The 19,265-nt window shown below is 45.0% G+C and overlaps 1 protein-coding gene across 4 annotated transcripts in view; it reads left to right on the top strand.

Annotated features, from left to right (window-relative positions):
* Positions 1–19,265, top strand: part of KIAA0232 (KIAA0232 ortholog) — a 53,374-nt gene that overhangs the window by 15,905 nt on the left and 18,204 nt on the right. For all 4 annotated transcript variants that reach the window (XM_077280109.1, XM_077280108.1, XM_077280106.1 and 1 more), the window contains exons 3-5: positions 889–1,026; positions 13,886–13,976; positions 19,009–19,084. In XM_077280109.1, coding sequence (XP_077136224.1) covers positions 889–1,026; positions 13,886–13,976; positions 19,009–19,084 — 305 coding nt within the window. The remainder of the gene's footprint in view (positions 1–888; positions 1,027–13,885; positions 13,977–19,008; positions 19,085–19,265) is intronic.

Genomic DNA, 19,265 nt, shown 5'->3' with positions numbered 1-19,265 from the left:
AGTACGGCCCTCACGGCCGTACGGTGCTCCGTGGAATTATTGCAGCCATTTTTGCAGCCCCATAGCAATCTACTGGGACTGCAAAAATGGGACGCAAAACCACGGTAAGTGTAAAAGAAGCCTAACCCTAATTTTTAGCCCCAACCCTAACCCGACCTTTAGCCCAACTCTAACCCTAATGGGAAAATGGAAGTGAATACATTTTCGCTATTTTATTATCTTTCCGTAAGGGGGGGTTTATTTACTTTTCTTTTTTATTATTTGTATTGATCACTGTGATAGGGTTTATCACAGTGATCAAAATGAACCAATAGGAAAAATCTTCCTATTGTTGCCGGGTGCCGGCCGGCGGATCTCGGCAGGTGCACTGAGCATATGCCCGCCACTTTTGTTTTTTTTTTTTTTTTTTTTGTTTTTTTTTTTTTTTTCCCCTGATCAAGATGGCGGCGCCCACCAGAGGAAGCAGGAGGGCCGAGGAGCATCGGGAGGGGAAATCGCACACACCCGCACATTTCTTTTTCAAGTGTCTTTAGATAGAATCTACTAAAAGAGAATAAGTGCTGTCCAATAGAAAAGCTGCAGAAAATTGCTTCAGGTAAAGGGAAACTCCGCAAAGAGACTTTTCTCAAGTGGTGCCCAATAGAAAACTTTTTTTTTTTTGGGCTTAAAAAAAAAAACAAAACAAAAAAACACCCACACAATTTCCCTTAGGATAGGTGCTGCTTGTAAGATTTTACTGTACAGATTTTCTCTGTGTAGATGTAAATGTGTAACTAGAGAAGTGTGTTGGATGCACAGTGAGATGTCATATATATTGGGCTAAGGGTCAGACTTACAATCTTTACTTTAGTTTTTGTTTTCTTTTTTCTTTTTTCCCCCAAATTGCAGGAAAACGACATCTTTGCGGGCTGGGAAAAGGGAGCTTGCAAGAAGTGGGGGAAAGGCAAGAAAAAGAGTTCAGATCTCTCAATGGAAGAAATGAAGAAACAGGCAGCAGTGCAGTGTCTGCTTTCAGCTTCTGATGAAGTAAGTGGCGACTGCTAATGGCAGCATTACGAAGTGTAAAGTGCTCAGTTATTGTACATTATTAGAGTGGTGCTTCACTAATATCCGGATATACACGCTCATCCTCTCTGCAGTCTTGTTAGTCTTAGAGGTGATCCGGCGATGCTCCCTTTTAGGCCGGGATCACACTACAGCGAGACACGGCCGAGTCTCGCAGGTTAAAGAGAAGCTCTGGCACCGGCACTCCAGAGCGGATCGTTTGGCAGCATAGCAATACATGGGGCCGCACGCTCCGCTCCGGAGTGCCGGTGCCAGAGCTTCTCTTTAACCTGCGAGACTCGGCCGTATCTCGCTGTAGTGTGACTCCGGCCTTATACAGTGACTTGAGCAGACCTTATCTACCCGAACTGCAGTTACCATGCTCTGGTCTTGCTCATTAGTATGGGATATAGCTGTCAGTGGAGACTGATTAACCCCTTCAAGACGCAGCCCTTCGTTTTTGAGCCATAACGTTTTAATTTTTCCGTCAATATGGCCATGTGAGGGCTTATTTTTTGAGGGACGAGCTGTACTTTTCAACGACACCATTGGTTTTACCATGTCTTGTAGTAGAAAACGGAAAAAATTCCAAGTGTGGTGAAATTGTAAAAAAAAAGTTCAAACCCACACTTCTTTTTTTGTTTGGCTTTTTTGCTAGGTTCACTAAATGCTAAAACTGACCTGCCACTATGATTCTCCAGGTCATTACGAGTTTATAGACACCAAACATGTCTAGGTTATTTTTTTTATCTAAGTGGTGAAAAAAAAATTCCAAACTTGGCTAAAAAAAAAAATGAGCCATTTTCTGATACCCGTAGCGTCTCCATTTTTCGAGACGTCGTGTGAGGGCTTATTTTTTGCGTGCCGAGCTGACGTTTTAATGATACCATTTTGGTGCAGATACGTTCTTTTGATCGCCCGTTATTACATTTTAATGCAATGTCGCAGCGACCAAAAAAACAATTCTGGCGTTTTGAATCTTTTTTTTCTTGCTACGCCGTTTAGCGATCAGGTTAATCCTTTTTTTTTTTTTTTTTTTTTTTTTAATTGATCGGGTGATTCTGAATGCGGCGATACCAAATGTTTTTTTTTTTATTTTGAATGGGGCGAAAGGGGGGTGATTTAAAAAAAAAAAAAAATATATATTATATATATATATTATATATTATATATATATATATATATATATATATATATATATATATATATATATATATATATATATATATATATATATATATATATATATATATATATATATATATATATATTTTTTTTTATTTTTTTAACTTTTTTAAAAACTTTTGCCATGCTTCGATAGAAGCTGGCACAACTGGCTCGGCTACATAGCAGCGATCATTAGATCACTCCTATGCAGCTGAATTACAGACTTGCTGTGAGCGCCGACCACAAGGTGGCGCTCACAGCAAGCTGGCATAAGCAACCATAGAGGTCTCAAGGAGACCTCAGGTTGTCATGCCGACGCATCGCTAACCCCCGATCACATGACGGGGGTCGGCGATGTGAGCATTTCCGGCCCGATGGCCGGAAGTGGTAGTTAAATGCCGCTGTCAGCGTTTGACAGCGGCATTTAACTAGTTAATAGCGGCGGGTGGATCGCAATTCCACCTGCCGCTATTGTACAGCTGACATTTCGCGACTTTGATGAGGGCTCAGCGCCAGAGCCCACATCAAAGGGGGAGACATAACATGCGCCGTACTAGTACGGCGCATGTCGTGAAGGCGTTAACCCCTTGGCACTAAACTTATGAAAAATCTAACTCCAGTTGGTAGCAGAATTGTGAATGCAGCTCTGGACTTAAGGCTTATTACACTCAGGATCACTACTTACTGTTTGGGTAAATGACTACATGAGGTCTGTACTATGACTTGGCCACTGCAACATTGAGTCGTGTGTTTGTTTTTGTTTTTTTCCTCCTAGCTATTCTAGACCTTTTTCTAAAGTGCTTTGGGTCATTGTCCTGTTGCATAACCCGGTTTCAGACAAACTTTGGATAAATGTCCTCACATTTGACGCTAGAAGACCTCGATACACAGAGGAGTTCATGGTGGACTCAGTGACGGCTAGATGCTCAGGTCCTGTGTCTGCACCGTGCTAGATTGTTGGTAAAAGGCTTCTGCTGATGGGCTTCGCTTGGTTTTTGTCAAACCTCTGGACTTTGGTCTTGTCTGTCCAAAAGGTGGTATGCCCAATTCCTAAAACCTTTTATGCCAGAATTAAGGCTTAAAAGGCGTTAGGTTTTTTTTTAACACAATACAAGGTTATTTTAAAATTGTGATCCATTTTCACCAAACTTTGTGAAAGTGGGAAGAGTTGGGATGGGGGTGTGGAAATCCCTGCTGACCAAATTCCTCACAAACGGCAGCGTTTACATCATAAATCTTACTCCAATCCTTGTCTGGAGTAGGATTTGTGGCATGGCACACGCCACTTATCCAGCACTCCTGATTCATCAGAAGGGGTGTCGGCATGAACAATGCTGAGCTTTATGAATTGAGGCCATTATCTCCGTCATAGTTTGTTCCAGTGTAACTACAAACTTTAGCCGTGATGTTCTTTTTAGAAAGGGGCTTTCTCCTGGCATCCCTTCTAAATAAGGCTACGTTCACATTTGCGTTGTGCGCCGCAGCGTCGGCGCCACAACGCACACAAAAACGCAGCAAAACGCATGCACAACGCTGCGTTTTGCGCCGCATGCGTCCTTTTTTTGATTTTTGGACGCAGCAAAAATGCAACTTGCTGCGTCCTCTGCGCCTGGACGCGGGCGCCGCAGGGACGCATGCGGCGCAAAACGCAAGTGCGACGCATGTCCATGCGCCCCCATGTTAAATATAGGGGCGCATGACGCATGCGGCGCCCGACGCTGCGGCGCAGACCGCAAATGTGAACGTAGACTAAAGGTACCGTCACACTAGGCGATATCGCCAGCGATCCGTGACGTTGCAGCGACCTGGATAGCGATATCGCTGTATTTGACACACGCAGCAGCGATCTGGATCCCGCTGTGAAATTGCTGGTCGCTGCTAGAAGGTCTGCACTTTATTTGGTCGCTAGGTCGCCGTGTATCGCCGTGTTTGACAGCAAAAGCAAGGATACCAGCGATATTTTACACTGGTAACCAGGGTAAACATCGGGTTACTAAGCGCAGGGCCGCGCTTAGTAACCCGATGTTTACCCTGGTTACCAGCGTAAAAGTTAAAAAAACAAACAGCACATACTCACCAGCGCGTCCCCCAGCCTCTGCTTCCTGACACTGACTGAGCGCCGGCCCTAAACTGAAAGTGAAAGCACAGCGGTGACGTCACCGCTCTGCTGTTAGGGCCGGAGCTCAGTCAGTGTCAGGAAGCAGAGGCTGGGGGACGCGCTGGTGAGTATGTACTGTTTGTTTTTTTAACTTTTACGCTGGTAACCAGGGTAAACATCGGGTTACTAAGCGCGGCCCTGCGCTTAGCAACCCGATGTTTACCCTGGTTACCCGGGGACCTCGGCATCGTTGGTCGCTGGAGAGCGGTCTGTGTGACAGCTCTCCAGCGACCAAACAGCGACGCTGCAGCGATCGGCATCGCTGTCGCTATCGCTGCAGCGTCGCTTAATGTGACGGTACCTTTAGCCATTTGGAAGCGTTCAGTCTTTTTGCAATTGCACTTTCATTAAGTCTGAGGCCTTCAGTCAGAGCTGTAGCTTTTGGGTTTTTGCAGTTTTTCTGAGCTTTGTGTGATTTGACCTTTTTTAGATTGATTTCCTTGGACATCCACTTCTGGGAAGATTATTCACAAGTGGAAAAACGTTAAAAGATAGTTGACAATCTTTCTCAAAGTAGAATGTTGGACTCCCAAATTATTGCCTTGCAGCCCTTCCAAGATCGATGGGTAGCAACCATTGCTGATAACTTTCCTTCTTGGCATTGTGTTTCACACCGTGTCTGAATTCTCCATGACTTTTGACCTGGGTGCTATGTTTTGCTCTTTTCTTGGATGCTTGGCAGCCAAGTGATAATTGGAGATGTTGGCATTCCTTCGAAAACTTGTTCCAAATGATCGGACTGCCTTAAAATGCGTGGTGCTTCTGTTTGTTGTGACCCGGGGTGTCTGAAAATGGCTCTAGAAGTTTGATCTAGATGTTAATGCATGGCCCCCTTGGTTTCTCAGCCCACCCCTACAACCACTTCTCTCTCTCCTTTTTCTGTCGGATCCACCTTGTTTTAGGATGTTAAACTGTGGCTACCTGGCAAACAACTAGCCATGAAGCCTACTCTAGCTGTCGGGCAGGCTGGGGGGTATTTAACCTCTGAATGAATTCTGACAAGAGACTGGAGATCTGTGGCTTTAATGCAGGAAGTTTTTATAGTAATACATGTAGCCAAATGTCTGTTGTCTCCCCTGGCATAAGGCAAAATGGTAAAGGACCGTGACACACAACTCTGTGGCCGAGCCCAGAGATCCTGTTTGTTTTCTTGCCCTGTTACATGCTGGTAACGTTATCCGGACGTCATTTTCGCTTTGGACGTTCGCCCTCGAGATCTATTTTTAGAGTAAACCTTCAGTCACACAAGCAGTCATATGATTCAGTCCGTGGGTTGTATGTATCCATGCACACGCCGTGCTCCAGGCTTCTGCAACCGCCGTCCCAGAATGGACCCGTACCGGCCGGAGCCTGGGAGTCAGTGGGTACACTTTGCCGTGGAGCAGAAAAGTGCATGATGTTTATGTAGCTTATTAATGTTTTGTGCCTTGCTTGTGTTTGCAGCCGACCTCCTGGCATTGAGCCTACTGCAGCTTCCTTACAACATTGTGCTGAAGGTTGTCTTCTCAGGAGGCAGTGATTTGCATCTGGGCTACTTGGGTTTATGGCAGTGCCAGGTGTTTTTATACTGCTTTTATTCTTTGATTCATACACTGAATTTCTGCATTAACTTAAAAAAAAATAAAGATAATTTAGACCGTGATGAGATATTGAATGTTAAATATTTTTATGGTGAAGGACTTTAATATTCTGATGATTTTGACTAATGCTTGGCTGTCATTAGGACTCACATTTTTTACTTTTGGCCTAGTCAGTGACCGTAATGACTCTGAATAAGGGTCACAGTGTCAATTTTTGTAGCTCACCTCAGTTGACCCAATGGGCAACTGCATGGAGGGGGCTAGATAGTTTAGAGATGAGACTTTCTCGTTCCCTGAATGAAGCCCCCCTATGTACAGGGTGAAGGGCCTTAAGGACTACTGTTAGCTGGTGCCCTCCTTTTGCACCAAGGTGCAAATTTACAGCAATTCCCCCCCCCCCCCCCCCCCCCCCCCCCCCCAAACCACACAATGGTCACTATCGGGTAGCCAAATGGCAAGTTCTGATCATTGGTAAGAATGACTGAAGGACCCAAAAATAGTGTGTTGGTACTAAACCAGGTAACCTTCCTCCTGTTGACTTTTGCCTTGAACTGAAGGGTCCCTTTTACGCTGCCAATGCACTTTCAATAAGTTTTGGACAAATGCTTGTTTGGGCAGCAGCGATTCCTCCAACCCTTCCCTTATATACTTGTATGCTCAGTTTTGCATTGTGGAGAGGGGTGTATGCTGCAAGACATGTGGTTTGTGTCATCTGAAAATTAAGTGCCACATACTGAAATCCAACTTCATACATCCTTGTTTTTGGGGAGAATCGGGAGACCAGCTGACACCTGTGTTCAAGGTCTCTGGTTTTCTTCATGTAAAAATTAAGTATAATTATTGAAAAAAAAAATGTAAGTCCTGCTCCCTAAGGCTACTTTCACACTAGTCCGACGGTACGGGCCGTTGGCCCGACGGACAGTGTGTTAAAGTAGCACAACGGGGGCAGCGGATGCTGCCCATTGTGAGTTCCGGGGAGGAGGGGGTAGAGTTTTGGCCGCGCCTGTGCGGTTGAAAATGGCAGTCTCGACGCACAAAAAAAGTTACATGGAATTTTTTTGTGCCGAGGGTCCGCCAAAGCACGACGGATGCGACGTGTGGCAATGCGTTGCTAATGTAAGTCTATGGAGAAAAAACGCATCCTGTGGGCAACTTTGCAGGATGCGTTTTTTCTACATAACGACGCATTGCGACGTCCGTCACACAACACAAGTGTGAAAGAAGCCTAACTGGAATGTTCTGTAATGTGATATTGCTGGTGTGGCGCCCCCTGCTGGCTTTTATTCCCTTTTGGACGATCCATCTAATGGGGGTGGGGGGGTCTCGTGTGCTCGGTGCCTCCCACTGACCGGCTGCATAGTGACCACGTGCTGGGACCTTCCATGCGTTTTCGTAGAGTGTTTTTTTTTTTTAAGTGTAAATGTATGCGACGAAGTGATTGTGTTGGGTGAGCGGCCCTGTGCCTGGGCTCACGTGGCCGGGCGGCTGACTCCACACAACAGCTGCTTAATCCTTCTCTCTGACAGCCCACATTCCTGGAAAAGCAATCCGCAGAGCCTCCGTGTGCCTGCGCCAGCGCTGCCTGCTCCGCTCCTCTCCTCTACACCTTATCAAGTGATAATGAGCCTGCTCATTGCTAGAAGGAAAAATGCATTCATGTTGTATGTTACCTTTCCTGTCCAGCCCATTTGGGAACTACATACACCAGCCAGCCTTAGACAAAGTAGTTTGCAGTGCAATCCTTGTGAAATGCTAGGTCCATCAGAATCGCTGTAGATCTGTTGGTTCTTGTGGCTTTGCTGTAATTGGAAGCCATGATGGTTTGATGTTGTGAGCGGAGCCCTGAGTCTTATCAGAGGCCAGTTCTCTGATTCATCCAACAGATTATTTATTTTTGCCAAGGAAATGGTCACCTATTCATGACCTCTTTGTGTTCTCTAGAAGTATGGATGATACATGAGCACACTTTATGTAATGTAGAGCATGGTTTTATAGGCGTTTTCTTGACAATGGACATTGCTGTGGAAATTAAAGCCCACCCATACACATTATATGGCCCCGCCATCTCCCTCTGACCCCTCCGTACACAGGAGGCCAGCGCCTGTGTTCTGACAGTTGCTGCCGGACTCCACTTATGGCGGCTGATCTCCCGGATTTCCAGCAGACCACCCTTTTGGTTCTTTAATAGGCTGGAGCGCCTCTTTCCCTCTGGTATCTGTGGTCTTGGCTAGCTTTACTTCCAGAGTTGTGCACAGCTGATCACTTGTAGGTCTGCAGATCGTAGCGGTGTTTTTCCCCCACCGTAAACATGTAACCGTACACTGGATGTTTCTCTGACAGAAGGTCTTTAGGGACCGGCTTTCGCCAGTAGCTGCCATTACAGGTGGTGTGTGCGCACACTCTGATCTGTTTCTCTGCGCCTCGCCATATTTATAGTTTGTGCTGGCTTATCCTGAAGCCGGGGTGAGAAGCTGAACTGTCAGATTTTTTTCTTTCCATCCCTTCCCTCCTGTTGGTAATAGGGAGGCCCCTCTCCTCTTTGTGACAGCTGTACAATGTCCTCGAGATCCCTGACCTAAAGAACTTTGTTGGCTCATGGTGTTTGTGAGCAGGGCCCAGTTATGCTATGGGGATGGTTTGGGGGCTGGTACGCTGCACTGCTAGCGGCCTCCATCCTCCCCCCTCCCATTACATTGCCGGCTATGTACCGCTGGGCACAACAGCATGCAGAATGTCAGCTGCTGGATGACGGCCCTGATCCAGATACTAAGTGTTTGCTTCCGAAACTACACTCCTTGAGTCATGGTAAGGTGATGGCGCGGGAACCTGCAGTATATTTTGGGCAGGGGAGTGGATTTACCTGTGCATTTAATACAGTTCCAGTGACGACAACTGCAGAAAACCAGTCAGGGTGTGCTTTACGGAGAGAATCTGCCTTGTCATCCAGCAAGCATTCACTGCTCGTGGTCTGTAGGTTTTATGATGTCCGGATGCGGTTGTGAGTCAGCACAAGTATATCGTCATGGCGGCTTAACAAAAAAAAAATTTATATTGAGCAGAGTTACTGACTACTCTTAGCAGCGCATTACCGCTCCATCTCCTTAGCTGCAGTATCCAGGTATCCGCAAAGTTCATGCAAAGCCTAATAACACTGCACTCCGATGCAGAGCTGTGACTGGACGGGTCCATATGGAGCACTTATTAGGGGGCAATAGTGTCTGTCGCTGGGCAGTCATCGCCTCTTGTTTAGGGAAATGTCTTCAGATATTGGAAGACGTGCATATGTCTATAAGTCTGTGCACACATTCAGAATTTTTCTTGGAAAAACGCTTACATAAGCATCCCATTTTTACCGCATTCTGCAAATTTTGTGCGCATGATGCGTGTTTTTTTCCGTGAAAAAAACTCATCGCGGTAAAAAAAAACTCGGCTTGTTGATTAATTTTGCTGTTTTTTTCGTGGTTTTGGCGCTATATTATTGCATTGGGGAAAGTCCGGTTTTGTTCAGGAAAATTCTGCAGAGAATCCTGAACATGTGCACATTGCCTTAAACTCTACACTGATGCATCACTTTTTTCTTTTTTTTTTTTAAGCTATGTATGTATCTAGAACATGAGATGAAAATTTGGATATATTTATTTTTTTTTTTAACCGTATATACTCGAGTATAAGCCGAGATTTTCAGCCCAAATTTTTGGGCTGAAAGTGCCCCCTCGGCTTATACTCGAGTCACGGTCGGCGGGTGAGGGGGAGTGGGCGCTGAGGCATACTTACCTGCTTCCGGTGCTCCTGGCCCTCCCCCTGCCCGTCCCACGGTCTTCGGTGCCGCAGCTCTTCCCCTGTACAGCGGTCACATGGGACCGCTCATTAGAGAAATGAATAGGCTGCTCCACCTCCCATAGGGGCGGAGCCGCATAATTCATTTCTCTAATCAGCGGTGCCGGTGACCTCTGACAGAGGAAGAGGCTGCAGCACCGAAGACCAGCTGTCCGGGGGAAGGAGCGGGACGCCGGGAGCAGGTAAGTATTACATATTTACCTTCCCTCGTTCCACACGCCGGGCGCCGCTCTGTCTTCGCGTCCTCTTGTTCTGACTGTGCAGGTCAGAGGGCGCGATGACGCATATAGTGTGCGCGCCGCCCTCTGCCTGATCAGTCAGTGCAGAGAGACGCCGGGACGGGACGCTGAGGAGCTGCAAGCAAGACAGGTGAGTATGTGTTTTTTTTTTTTTTTTTTTTTTATTGCAGCAGCAGCAATGGCACGGATTTATGTGGAGTATCTATGGGGCAATGGTGCCGATCACTATATATAAGGCACAGCTTTATGTGGAGCATCTATGGGGCAACGGTGCAGAGCATTATATATAAGGCACAGCTTTATGTGGAGCATCTATGGGGCAACGGTGCAGAGCACTATATATAAGGCACAGCTTTATGTGGAGCATCTATGGGGCAACGGTGCAGAGCACTATATATAAGGCACAGCTTTATGTGGAGCATCTATGGGGCAACGGTGCAGAGCACTATATATAAGGCACAGCTTTATGTGGAGCATCTATGGGGCAACGGTGCAGAGCATTATATATATAAGGCACAGCTTTATGTGGAGCATCTATGGGGCAACGGTGCAGAGCATTATATATAAGGCACAGCTTTATGTGGAGCATCTATGGGGCCATAATCAAAGGTCAAAGGTGCAGAGCATTATATATGGCACAGCTATCTATGGGGCCATAATCGAAGGTGCAGAGCATTGTATATGGCACAGCTTTCTATGGAGCATCCATGGGGCCATAATGAACTGTGCAGAGCATTATATATGGCACAGCTTTATGTGGAGCACCTATGGGGCCATAATGAACGGTGCAGAGCATTATATGTGGCACAGCTTTATATGGAGCATCTATGGGGCCATAATGAACGGTGCAGAGCATTATATGTGGCACAGCTTTATGTCGAGCATCTATGGGGCCATAATGAACGGTATGGAGCATCTATTTTTAATTTTGAAATTCACCGGTAGCTGCTGCATTTCCCACCCTAGGCTTATACTCGAGTCAATAAGTTTTCCCAGTTTTTTGTGGCAAAATTAGGGGGGTCGGCTTATACTCTGGTCGGCTTATACTCGAGTATATACGGTAATACTCGAGACTTGTGATATTTTCTCCAATCTTTAGTTTATTGCTACCATGATTTAGCCCCTTAGTGACGGAGCCAATTTTTTAATATCTGACCACTTTATGTGGTAAACTCTGGAATGCTTCAACAAATCCCAGTGATTTTGAGATTGTTTTTTCATGACACATTATACTTTGATAATGGTAAATTTAGGTCGACATTTTGTGTTTTTATTTATAAAAAAATATCAAACTTGAGAAAAATGTTACAAACTTAGCAATTTTCAAACTTTGAATGATAATCCCTTTAATCCAGATGGTCATACCACAGCAAAACACGAATAAATAATATTTCCCTCATATCTGCTTTACATCAGCACCGTTTGTAAAATGTTCTTTGATTTTATTAGCATTTTAGGAGGTTTAAAAATGTAGCAGCAACTTTTCATTTTTTTTCAAGGAAATTTACAAAATTTATTTTTGTAGGGGCCTATCCATGTTTAAAGTGCCTTTAGCGGTCCCATATATTGGAAAACCCCCAAAAGTGATACCATTTTAAAAACCGCACCCCCTAACATATTGAAAACTGCAGTCAGGTAGTTTATTAACCCTTCAGGTGCTTTTCAGGAATTAATGCAAAGTGGCATGACAGAAATGAAAAAGTGTATTTTTACCACCTAAATGCCTCTAACTTCTGAACAGGTTACAACAGCCGTCAGCCTCTAAGGCCGCTATTTGGTTGTGAATTGCCATGGCAAACTTCGGGACCACACAATCATGATCTGAGGGCACCGATTGGGATAAAGAGGGAGAAGCCCCCACACTCTGTTAACCATTTATAATGATGTAGTCACTATTGACAGCAGCATCTAAGGGGTTAAACAGATTTGGACGGTGCAAACACTGATCATGGCTGATGCAGCAAGTTGTCAGCTATAGTGTACAGCCGACAGCTGCTGGATTGTCACCTGTATGGGGAGGCTATGCTTATCTCAGGTCAGTTAAGATGTATTGGCAGTCATTAAGGGGTTAAAGTTATCCAAACCTTTTGTGTATACAGCGTCTATGCATCGTTATGTATCGCCATGGGAACAGTGCAAACAAACCCTGTGCATAGTATGACCCTGGAGCCTTGGGTTAAGGTACCTTCACACTAAACGATTTACCAACGATCACGACCAGCGATACGACCTGGCCGTGGGAGCTGTCACACAGCTCTCCAGCGACCAACGATGCCGAAGTCCCCGGGTAACCAGGGTAAACATCGGGTTACTAAGCGCAGGGCCGCGCTTAGTAACCTGATGTTTACCCTGGTTACCATTGTAAATGTAAAAACAAAACCACTACATACTTACATTCCGGTGTCCGTCAGGTCCCTCGCCGTCTGCTTCCCGCACTGACTCTGTCAGTGCCGGCCGTAAAGCACAGCGGTGACGTCACCGCTGTGCTCTGCTTTTACTTTACGGCCGGCACTCAGTCAGTGCGGGAAGCGGACGGCGAGGGACGTGTGACAGACACCGGAATGTGAGTATGTACTGTTTGTTTTTTTTACTTTTACAATGGTAACCAGGGTAAATATCGGATTACTAAGCGCGGCCCTGCGCTTAGTAACCCCATATTTACCCTGGTTAACATTGTAAAACATTGCTGGCATCGTTGCTTTTGCTGTCAAACACGATACATGCCGATCTGACGACCAAATAAAGTTCTGAACTTTCAGCAAAGACCAGCGATATCACAGCAGGATCCAGATCGCTGCTGCGTGTCAAACACAACGATATCGCTATCCAGGACGCTGCAACGTCACGGATCGCTATCGTTATCGTTGCAAAGTCGCTTAATGTGAAGGTACCTTTACTTCCATACATGACCCTATCCTGCAGTATAACACTACGGGATCCAAGTATTGGTCTGTATCTTGTATATAGCGGAGGATGTGTCTGCGTCCGAAGCCGGGATGGATAGCGCATGTGCAGAGTGGAATCTGCATGTAGCGCTTTTTTTTTTTTTTCCACTACAAGCAAATTGAAGAATTGTACTATCGACGTAGCAGTGTGCACGCACCGGCCGTCGCCTTTATCCCTATAGCCGGCGCGTGGGCATCGCAGTGTGGAGCCTGAGTTGGCGTGTGCGCATACCGCACTACGTCACCATTTTATTAAAGACACGGTCTATGAACTCGCACAATAAAAAAAAAAAAAATTGCACTTGATATCGTGGTATGAGCACTTGCTGGTTCAGCACCATTTTATTAAAGAATTCAACTCCAACTTCAGTATAGCAGCGTGCACGCGCCGGCCAGCGCCACTTTCCCCATGACCTGTGCATGCGCACTGCTATGTTAACATTGTAGTACATTCAACACAATGGCGCCGGAGTCGGCGTGTGCTGATACCGTGATATCGGCACCATTTTATTGTAGACCCTGAATAAATGTAACAATAAAACTGTAGGAACTGTTCAGAAGTTAGTGTATGTACGGTATATTGGTGCCTGCACATACTGCGTAATAGGGCCACCGTGTGCTTATTTATTTCTCTATAGTGTAGGCGAAATGGTTACTTTTTAAAATCTGATTTTCTTAAATATACAAAGAGATGCATGACATTCCAGATTTTTGGCGGGGTCCCATCATGGGAACCCACTATGGTCCGCATTCCCCATCTTCTGGCTAGGTGGTACTGTGCATTGGTGGCACAACCTATTTAAGCACCAGCAGTCTTGCCTTTCTCTTGGGAACTGTGTGGATATCTGGCTTGCTCATTGCCAGCGCTGATCATAAATTTTTATAATTATTTTTTTTTTTTTTTCTTTCTAAAAGAGCTCTGGAATTGAAACTTTAGTGGAAGAGCTCTGCTCCAAGCTGAAAGATCTCCAGAGTAGCCAAGGTGACCAGCTGACTACAAGTAAAGGTAAACCTCTCCCCTTTTCCATCCTGACATGCTGTGTAACTTTCTCAACGAGCTAAAAGTAAATGAGATAAAATGGGAAAATCTCTCTATTGACCGTTCTGATTAAGCTAGCATGTGGTACTTATCTGACAGACTGTGATCGACATCAAACACTTCGCATTGGTCTGATACAGTAATCCAGTCCTCCGGTGCAAAATCCAGACTGGCCATGTTGTATTCAATTGTCTGGTTTACTAAATTGTCAATCCAAGTCACCTGCATATTAAAGAAAAACAGAAACTGATAGTTTTCCTAATCTTAACCCCTTCATGACCCAGCCTATTTTGGCCTTAATGACCTTGCCATTTTTTGCATTTCTGACCAGTGTCCCTTTATGAGGTAATAACTCAGGAACGCTTCAACGGATCCTTGCGGTTCTGAGATTGTTTTTTCGTGACATATTGGGCTTCATGTTAGTGGTAAATTTAGGTCGATAATTTCTGAGTTTATTTGTGAAAAATATGGAAATTTGGCGAAAAATTTGAAAATTTTGCAATTTTCACATTTTTAATTTTTATTCTGTTAAACCAGAGAGTTATGTGACACAAAATAGTTAATAAATAACATTTCCCACATGTCTACTTTACATCAGCACAATTTTGGAAACAAATTTTTTTTTTTGCTAGGAAGTTATAAGGGTTAAAATTTGACCAGTGATTTCTCATTTTTACAACAAAATTTACAAAACCATTTTTTTTAGGGACCACCTCACATTTGAAGTCAGTTTGAGGGTTCTATATGGCTGAAAATACCCAAAAGTGACACCATTCTAAAAACTGCACCCCTCAAGGTGCTCAAAACCACATTCAAGAAGTTTATTAACCCTTCAGGTGTTTCACAGCAGCAGAAGCAACATGGAAGGAAAAAATGAACATTTAACTTTTTAGTCACAAAAATGATCTTTTCGCAACAATTTTTTTATTTTCCCAAGTGTAAAAGGAGAAACTGGACCACGAATGTTGTTGTCCAATTTGTCCTGAGTACGCCAATACCTCATATGTTGGGGTAAACTACTGTTTGGGCACATGGTAAGGCTTGGAAGGGAAGGAGCGCCATTTGACTTTTTGAATGAAAAATTATCTCCATAGTTAGCGGACACCATGTCAGGTTTGGAGAGGCCCTGTGTGCCTAAACATTGGAGCTCCCCCACAAGTGACCCCATTTTGGAAACTAGACCCCCCAAGGAACTTATCTAGATGCATAGTGAGCACTTTAAACTCTCAGGTGCTTCACAAATTGAGCCGTAAAAATGAAAAAGTACTTTTTTTTTTCACACAAAATTTCGTTTAGCCTCAATTTTTTTCATTTTCACATGGGCAACAGGATAAAATGGATCCTAAAATTTGTTGGGCAATTTCTCCTGAGTACGCCGATACCTCATATGTGGGGGTAAACCACTGTTTGGGTGCACGGCAAGGCTCGGAAGGGAAGGCGCGCCATTTGACTTTTTGAATGGAAAATTAGCTCCAATCGTTAGTGGACACCATGTCGCGTTTGGAGAGCCCCTGTGTGCCTAAACATTGGAGCTCCCCTACAAGTGACCCCATTTTGGAAACTAGACCCCCCAAGAAACTAATCTAGACGCATAGTGAGCACTTAAAACCCCCAGGTGCTTCACAGAAGTTTATAACGCAGAGCCATGAAAATAAAAAATTATTTTTCTTTCCTCAAAAATGATTTTTAGCCCGGAGTTTTTTATTTTCCCAAGGATAATAGGAGAAATTGGACCCCAAATGTTGTTGTCCAGTTTGTCCTGAGTACGATGATACCCCATATGTGGGGGTAAACCACTGTTTGGGCGCACAGCAGGGCTCGGAAGGGAAGGCACGCCATTTGGCTTTTTGAATGGAAAATTAGCTTCAATCATTAGCGGACACCATGTCGCGTTTGGAGAGCCCCTGTGTGCCTAAACATTGGAGCTCCCGCACAAGTGACCCAATTTTAGAAACTAGACCTCCCAAGGAACTAATCTAGATGTGTGGTGAGCACTTTGAACCCCCAAGTGCTTCACAGAAGTTTATAACGCAGCCATGAAAATAAAAAATTATTTCTTTCCTCAAAAATGATTTTTTAACCCACAATTTTTTATTTTCCCAAGGGTAACAGGAGAAATTGGACCCTAAAAGTTGTTGTGCAGTTTCTCCTGAGTACGCTGATACCCCATATGTGGGGGTAAACCACTGTTTGGGCACATGCCGGGGCTCGGAAGGGAAGCAGTGACGATTTGGAATGCAGACTTTGATGGAATGGTCTGCGGGAATCATGTTACGTTTGCAGAGCCCCTGATGTGCCTAAACAGTAGAAACCCCCCACAAGTGACCCCATTTTGGAAACTAGACCCCCCAAGGAACTTATCTAGATGTGTGGTGAGCACGTTCAACCCCCAAGTGCTTCACAGAAGTTTACAACGCAGAGCCGTGAAAATAAAAAATCATTTTTCTTTCCTCAAAAAAGATGTTTTAGCAAGCAATTGTTTATTTTCACAAAGGTAACAGGAGAAATTGGACCCCAATATTTGTTGCCCAGTTTGCTGTGAGTACGCTGATACCTCATATGTGGGGGTAAACCACTGTTTGGGCGCACGTCAGGGCTTGGAAGGGAAGTAGTGACATTTGAAATGCAGACTTTGATGGAATGGTCTGCGGGCGTCACGTTGCATTTGCAGAGCCCCTGATGTGCCTAAACAGTAGAAACACCCCATAAGTGACCCCATTTTGGAAACTAGACCCCAAAAGGATCTTATCTAGATGTGTGGTGAGCACTTTCAACCCCCAAGTGCTTCACATAAGTTTATAACGTAGAGCCATGAAAATAAAAAATAATTGTTCTTTCCTCAAAAATTATGTTCTAGCAAGTAATTTTTTATTTTTGCAAGGGTAACAGGAGAAATTGGACCCCAATAGTTGTTGCCCAGTTTGTTCTGAGTACGCTGGTATCCCATATGTGGGGGTAAACCACTGTTTGGGCGCATGTCGGGGCTTGGAAGGGAGGGCGCACCATTTGACTTTTTGAACGCAAGATTGGCTGGAATCAATGGTGGCGCCATGTTGCGTTTGGAGACCCCTGATGTGCCTAAACAGTGGAAACCCCTCAATTCTAACTTCAACACTAACCCCAACACACCCCTAACCCTAATCCCAACTGTAGCCATAACCCTAATCACAACCCTAACCCCAACACACCCGTAACCCTAAATCCAATCCTAACCCTAATCCCAACCCTACCCACAACTGTAACCCCAACACAACCCTAACCCTATCCTTAACCCTAACCACAAGCCTAATCTTAACCCTATTTCCAACCCTAGCCCTAATTCCAACCCTAAGGGTACCGTCTCACATAACGATTTACCAACGATCACGACCAGCGATACGACCTGGCCGTGATCGTTGGAAAGTCGTTGTGTGGTCGCTGGGGAGCTGTCACACAGACCGCTCTCCAGCGACCAACGATGCCAAGGTCCCGGGTAACCAGGGTAAACATCGGGTTACTAAGCGCAGGGCCGCGCTTAGTAACCCGATGTTTACCGTGGTTACCAGCGTAAAAGTAAAAAAAAAAAAAACCGTACATACTCACATTTCGGTGTCCTTCAGGTCCCTTGCCGTCTGCTTCCCGCTCTGACTGAGTGCCGCCGTACACTGAGAGCAGAGCGCAGCGGTGATGTCACTGCTGTGCTGTGCTCTCACTTTCCGGCCGGCAGACAGTCAGCTGAAGCACCACTCCCCCTGTCTCTGCAGATCGGGTAAAATGGGAGTTAACCCCTTCACCTGATCTGCAGGGACGCGATCCCTCCATGACGCATACGCTGCGTCATAGGTCGGGAAGGCACAGACTTTCATGACGCAGCGTATGCGTCAAAGGTCGGGAAGGGGTTAAATCTTTGCCTTGTGTACACGGTGGTTATTTGATAGCATTGTTTGGTTTTACAAACTTTTGTAAAGTTGGAATTTTAAGGCTGAGTTCACACGTAGCAGAATTGCCGCGGAAATTTCCGCTGCAATTCTGCGCCTCCTGCCGCGGGTATATCGCATGCAGAATTTGCATGCATATACCCGCAGAAAACTAGCGTTTTGCAAGCATAATTAGCTTGCAGAATGCTAGCGTTTTCCAAGCGATCTGTAGCATCGCTTGGAAAACTGTTTGACAGGTTGGTCACACTTGTCAAACATAGTGTTTGACAAGTGTGACCAACTTTTTACTATAGATGCAGCCTATGCAGCATCTATAGTAAAAGATAGAATGTTAAAAATAATAAAAAATAAAAAAAATAAAAAAGGTTATACTCACCTCAGCGGCTTCCGTTCCTAATGCTGTGTGTTCAGGACCTTCCATTGACGTAGCGGTCACGTGACCGCGACGTCATCGCAGGTCCTTCACACACACCTCGGAAACCGCTGAGAAGGTCGGGCCGCCAGAGGGTGAGTATATCGCTATTTTTTAAATTTAATTTTTTTTTTTTACCACTTATATGGTGCCCAGTCCGTGGAGGAGAGTCTCCTCTCCTCCACCCTGGGTACCAACCGCACATGATCTGCTTACTTCCCGCATGGTGTGCACAGCCCCGTGCGGGAAGTAAGCAGATCAATGCACTCCTATGTGTGCAGAATCGCTGCGATTCCGCAATTTTAATGAACATGCTGCGTTTTTTTCTGGATTGCGATTCCGCTCAGGAAAAAAATGCAGCATGTGCACAAAAAATGCGGATTGCATTCTGTTACATAGGATGCTTAATGTTAGCGTTTTTTTCACGGTTTCATAGCGAAAAACCGCGAAAAAAACGCAAAAAATCTGCTACGTGTGCACACAGCCTAATGGTTTCTTCAGAAGCCGGTCATAGAATTGATATGCAAGGCCTCATAAAATGACTGAAGATGAAATATTATAATGGTTTCCACCCATCAGTAAGTTGACGTAGCATTGATCTTCTAGGGTTGCATAGCCACATTACCAGGTTTCCCCTTCCTAATGAAGTGTGTTCATACATTTTTCACAGAAGAGAAGAACGACCTAGATGGATCGCTGTCACCAGAAGCCACTTCATCTCCAGCAAGAAAGGATCAGGCAGAAATGTAAGTGATTCTGTGTTGCAGCCCCCATAAAACGGAGCACATATTAACCCCTTAAGCCCCGAGGATGGTTTGCACGTTAATGACTGGGCCGATTTTTACAATTCTGACCACTGTCCCTTTATGAGTTTATAACTCTGGAACACTTCAACGGATCTTGGCGATTCGGACATTTTCTCGTGAC

Source organism: Ranitomeya variabilis, chromosome 1, assembly GCF_051348905.1.
Source record: "Ranitomeya variabilis isolate aRanVar5 chromosome 1, aRanVar5.hap1, whole genome shotgun sequence".
Taxonomy (NCBI): domain Eukaryota; kingdom Metazoa; phylum Chordata; class Amphibia; order Anura; family Dendrobatidae; genus Ranitomeya; species Ranitomeya variabilis.
The sequence above is the reverse complement of the archived record's forward strand: the minus strand, read 5'-3'. Positions and strand labels throughout refer to the sequence as shown.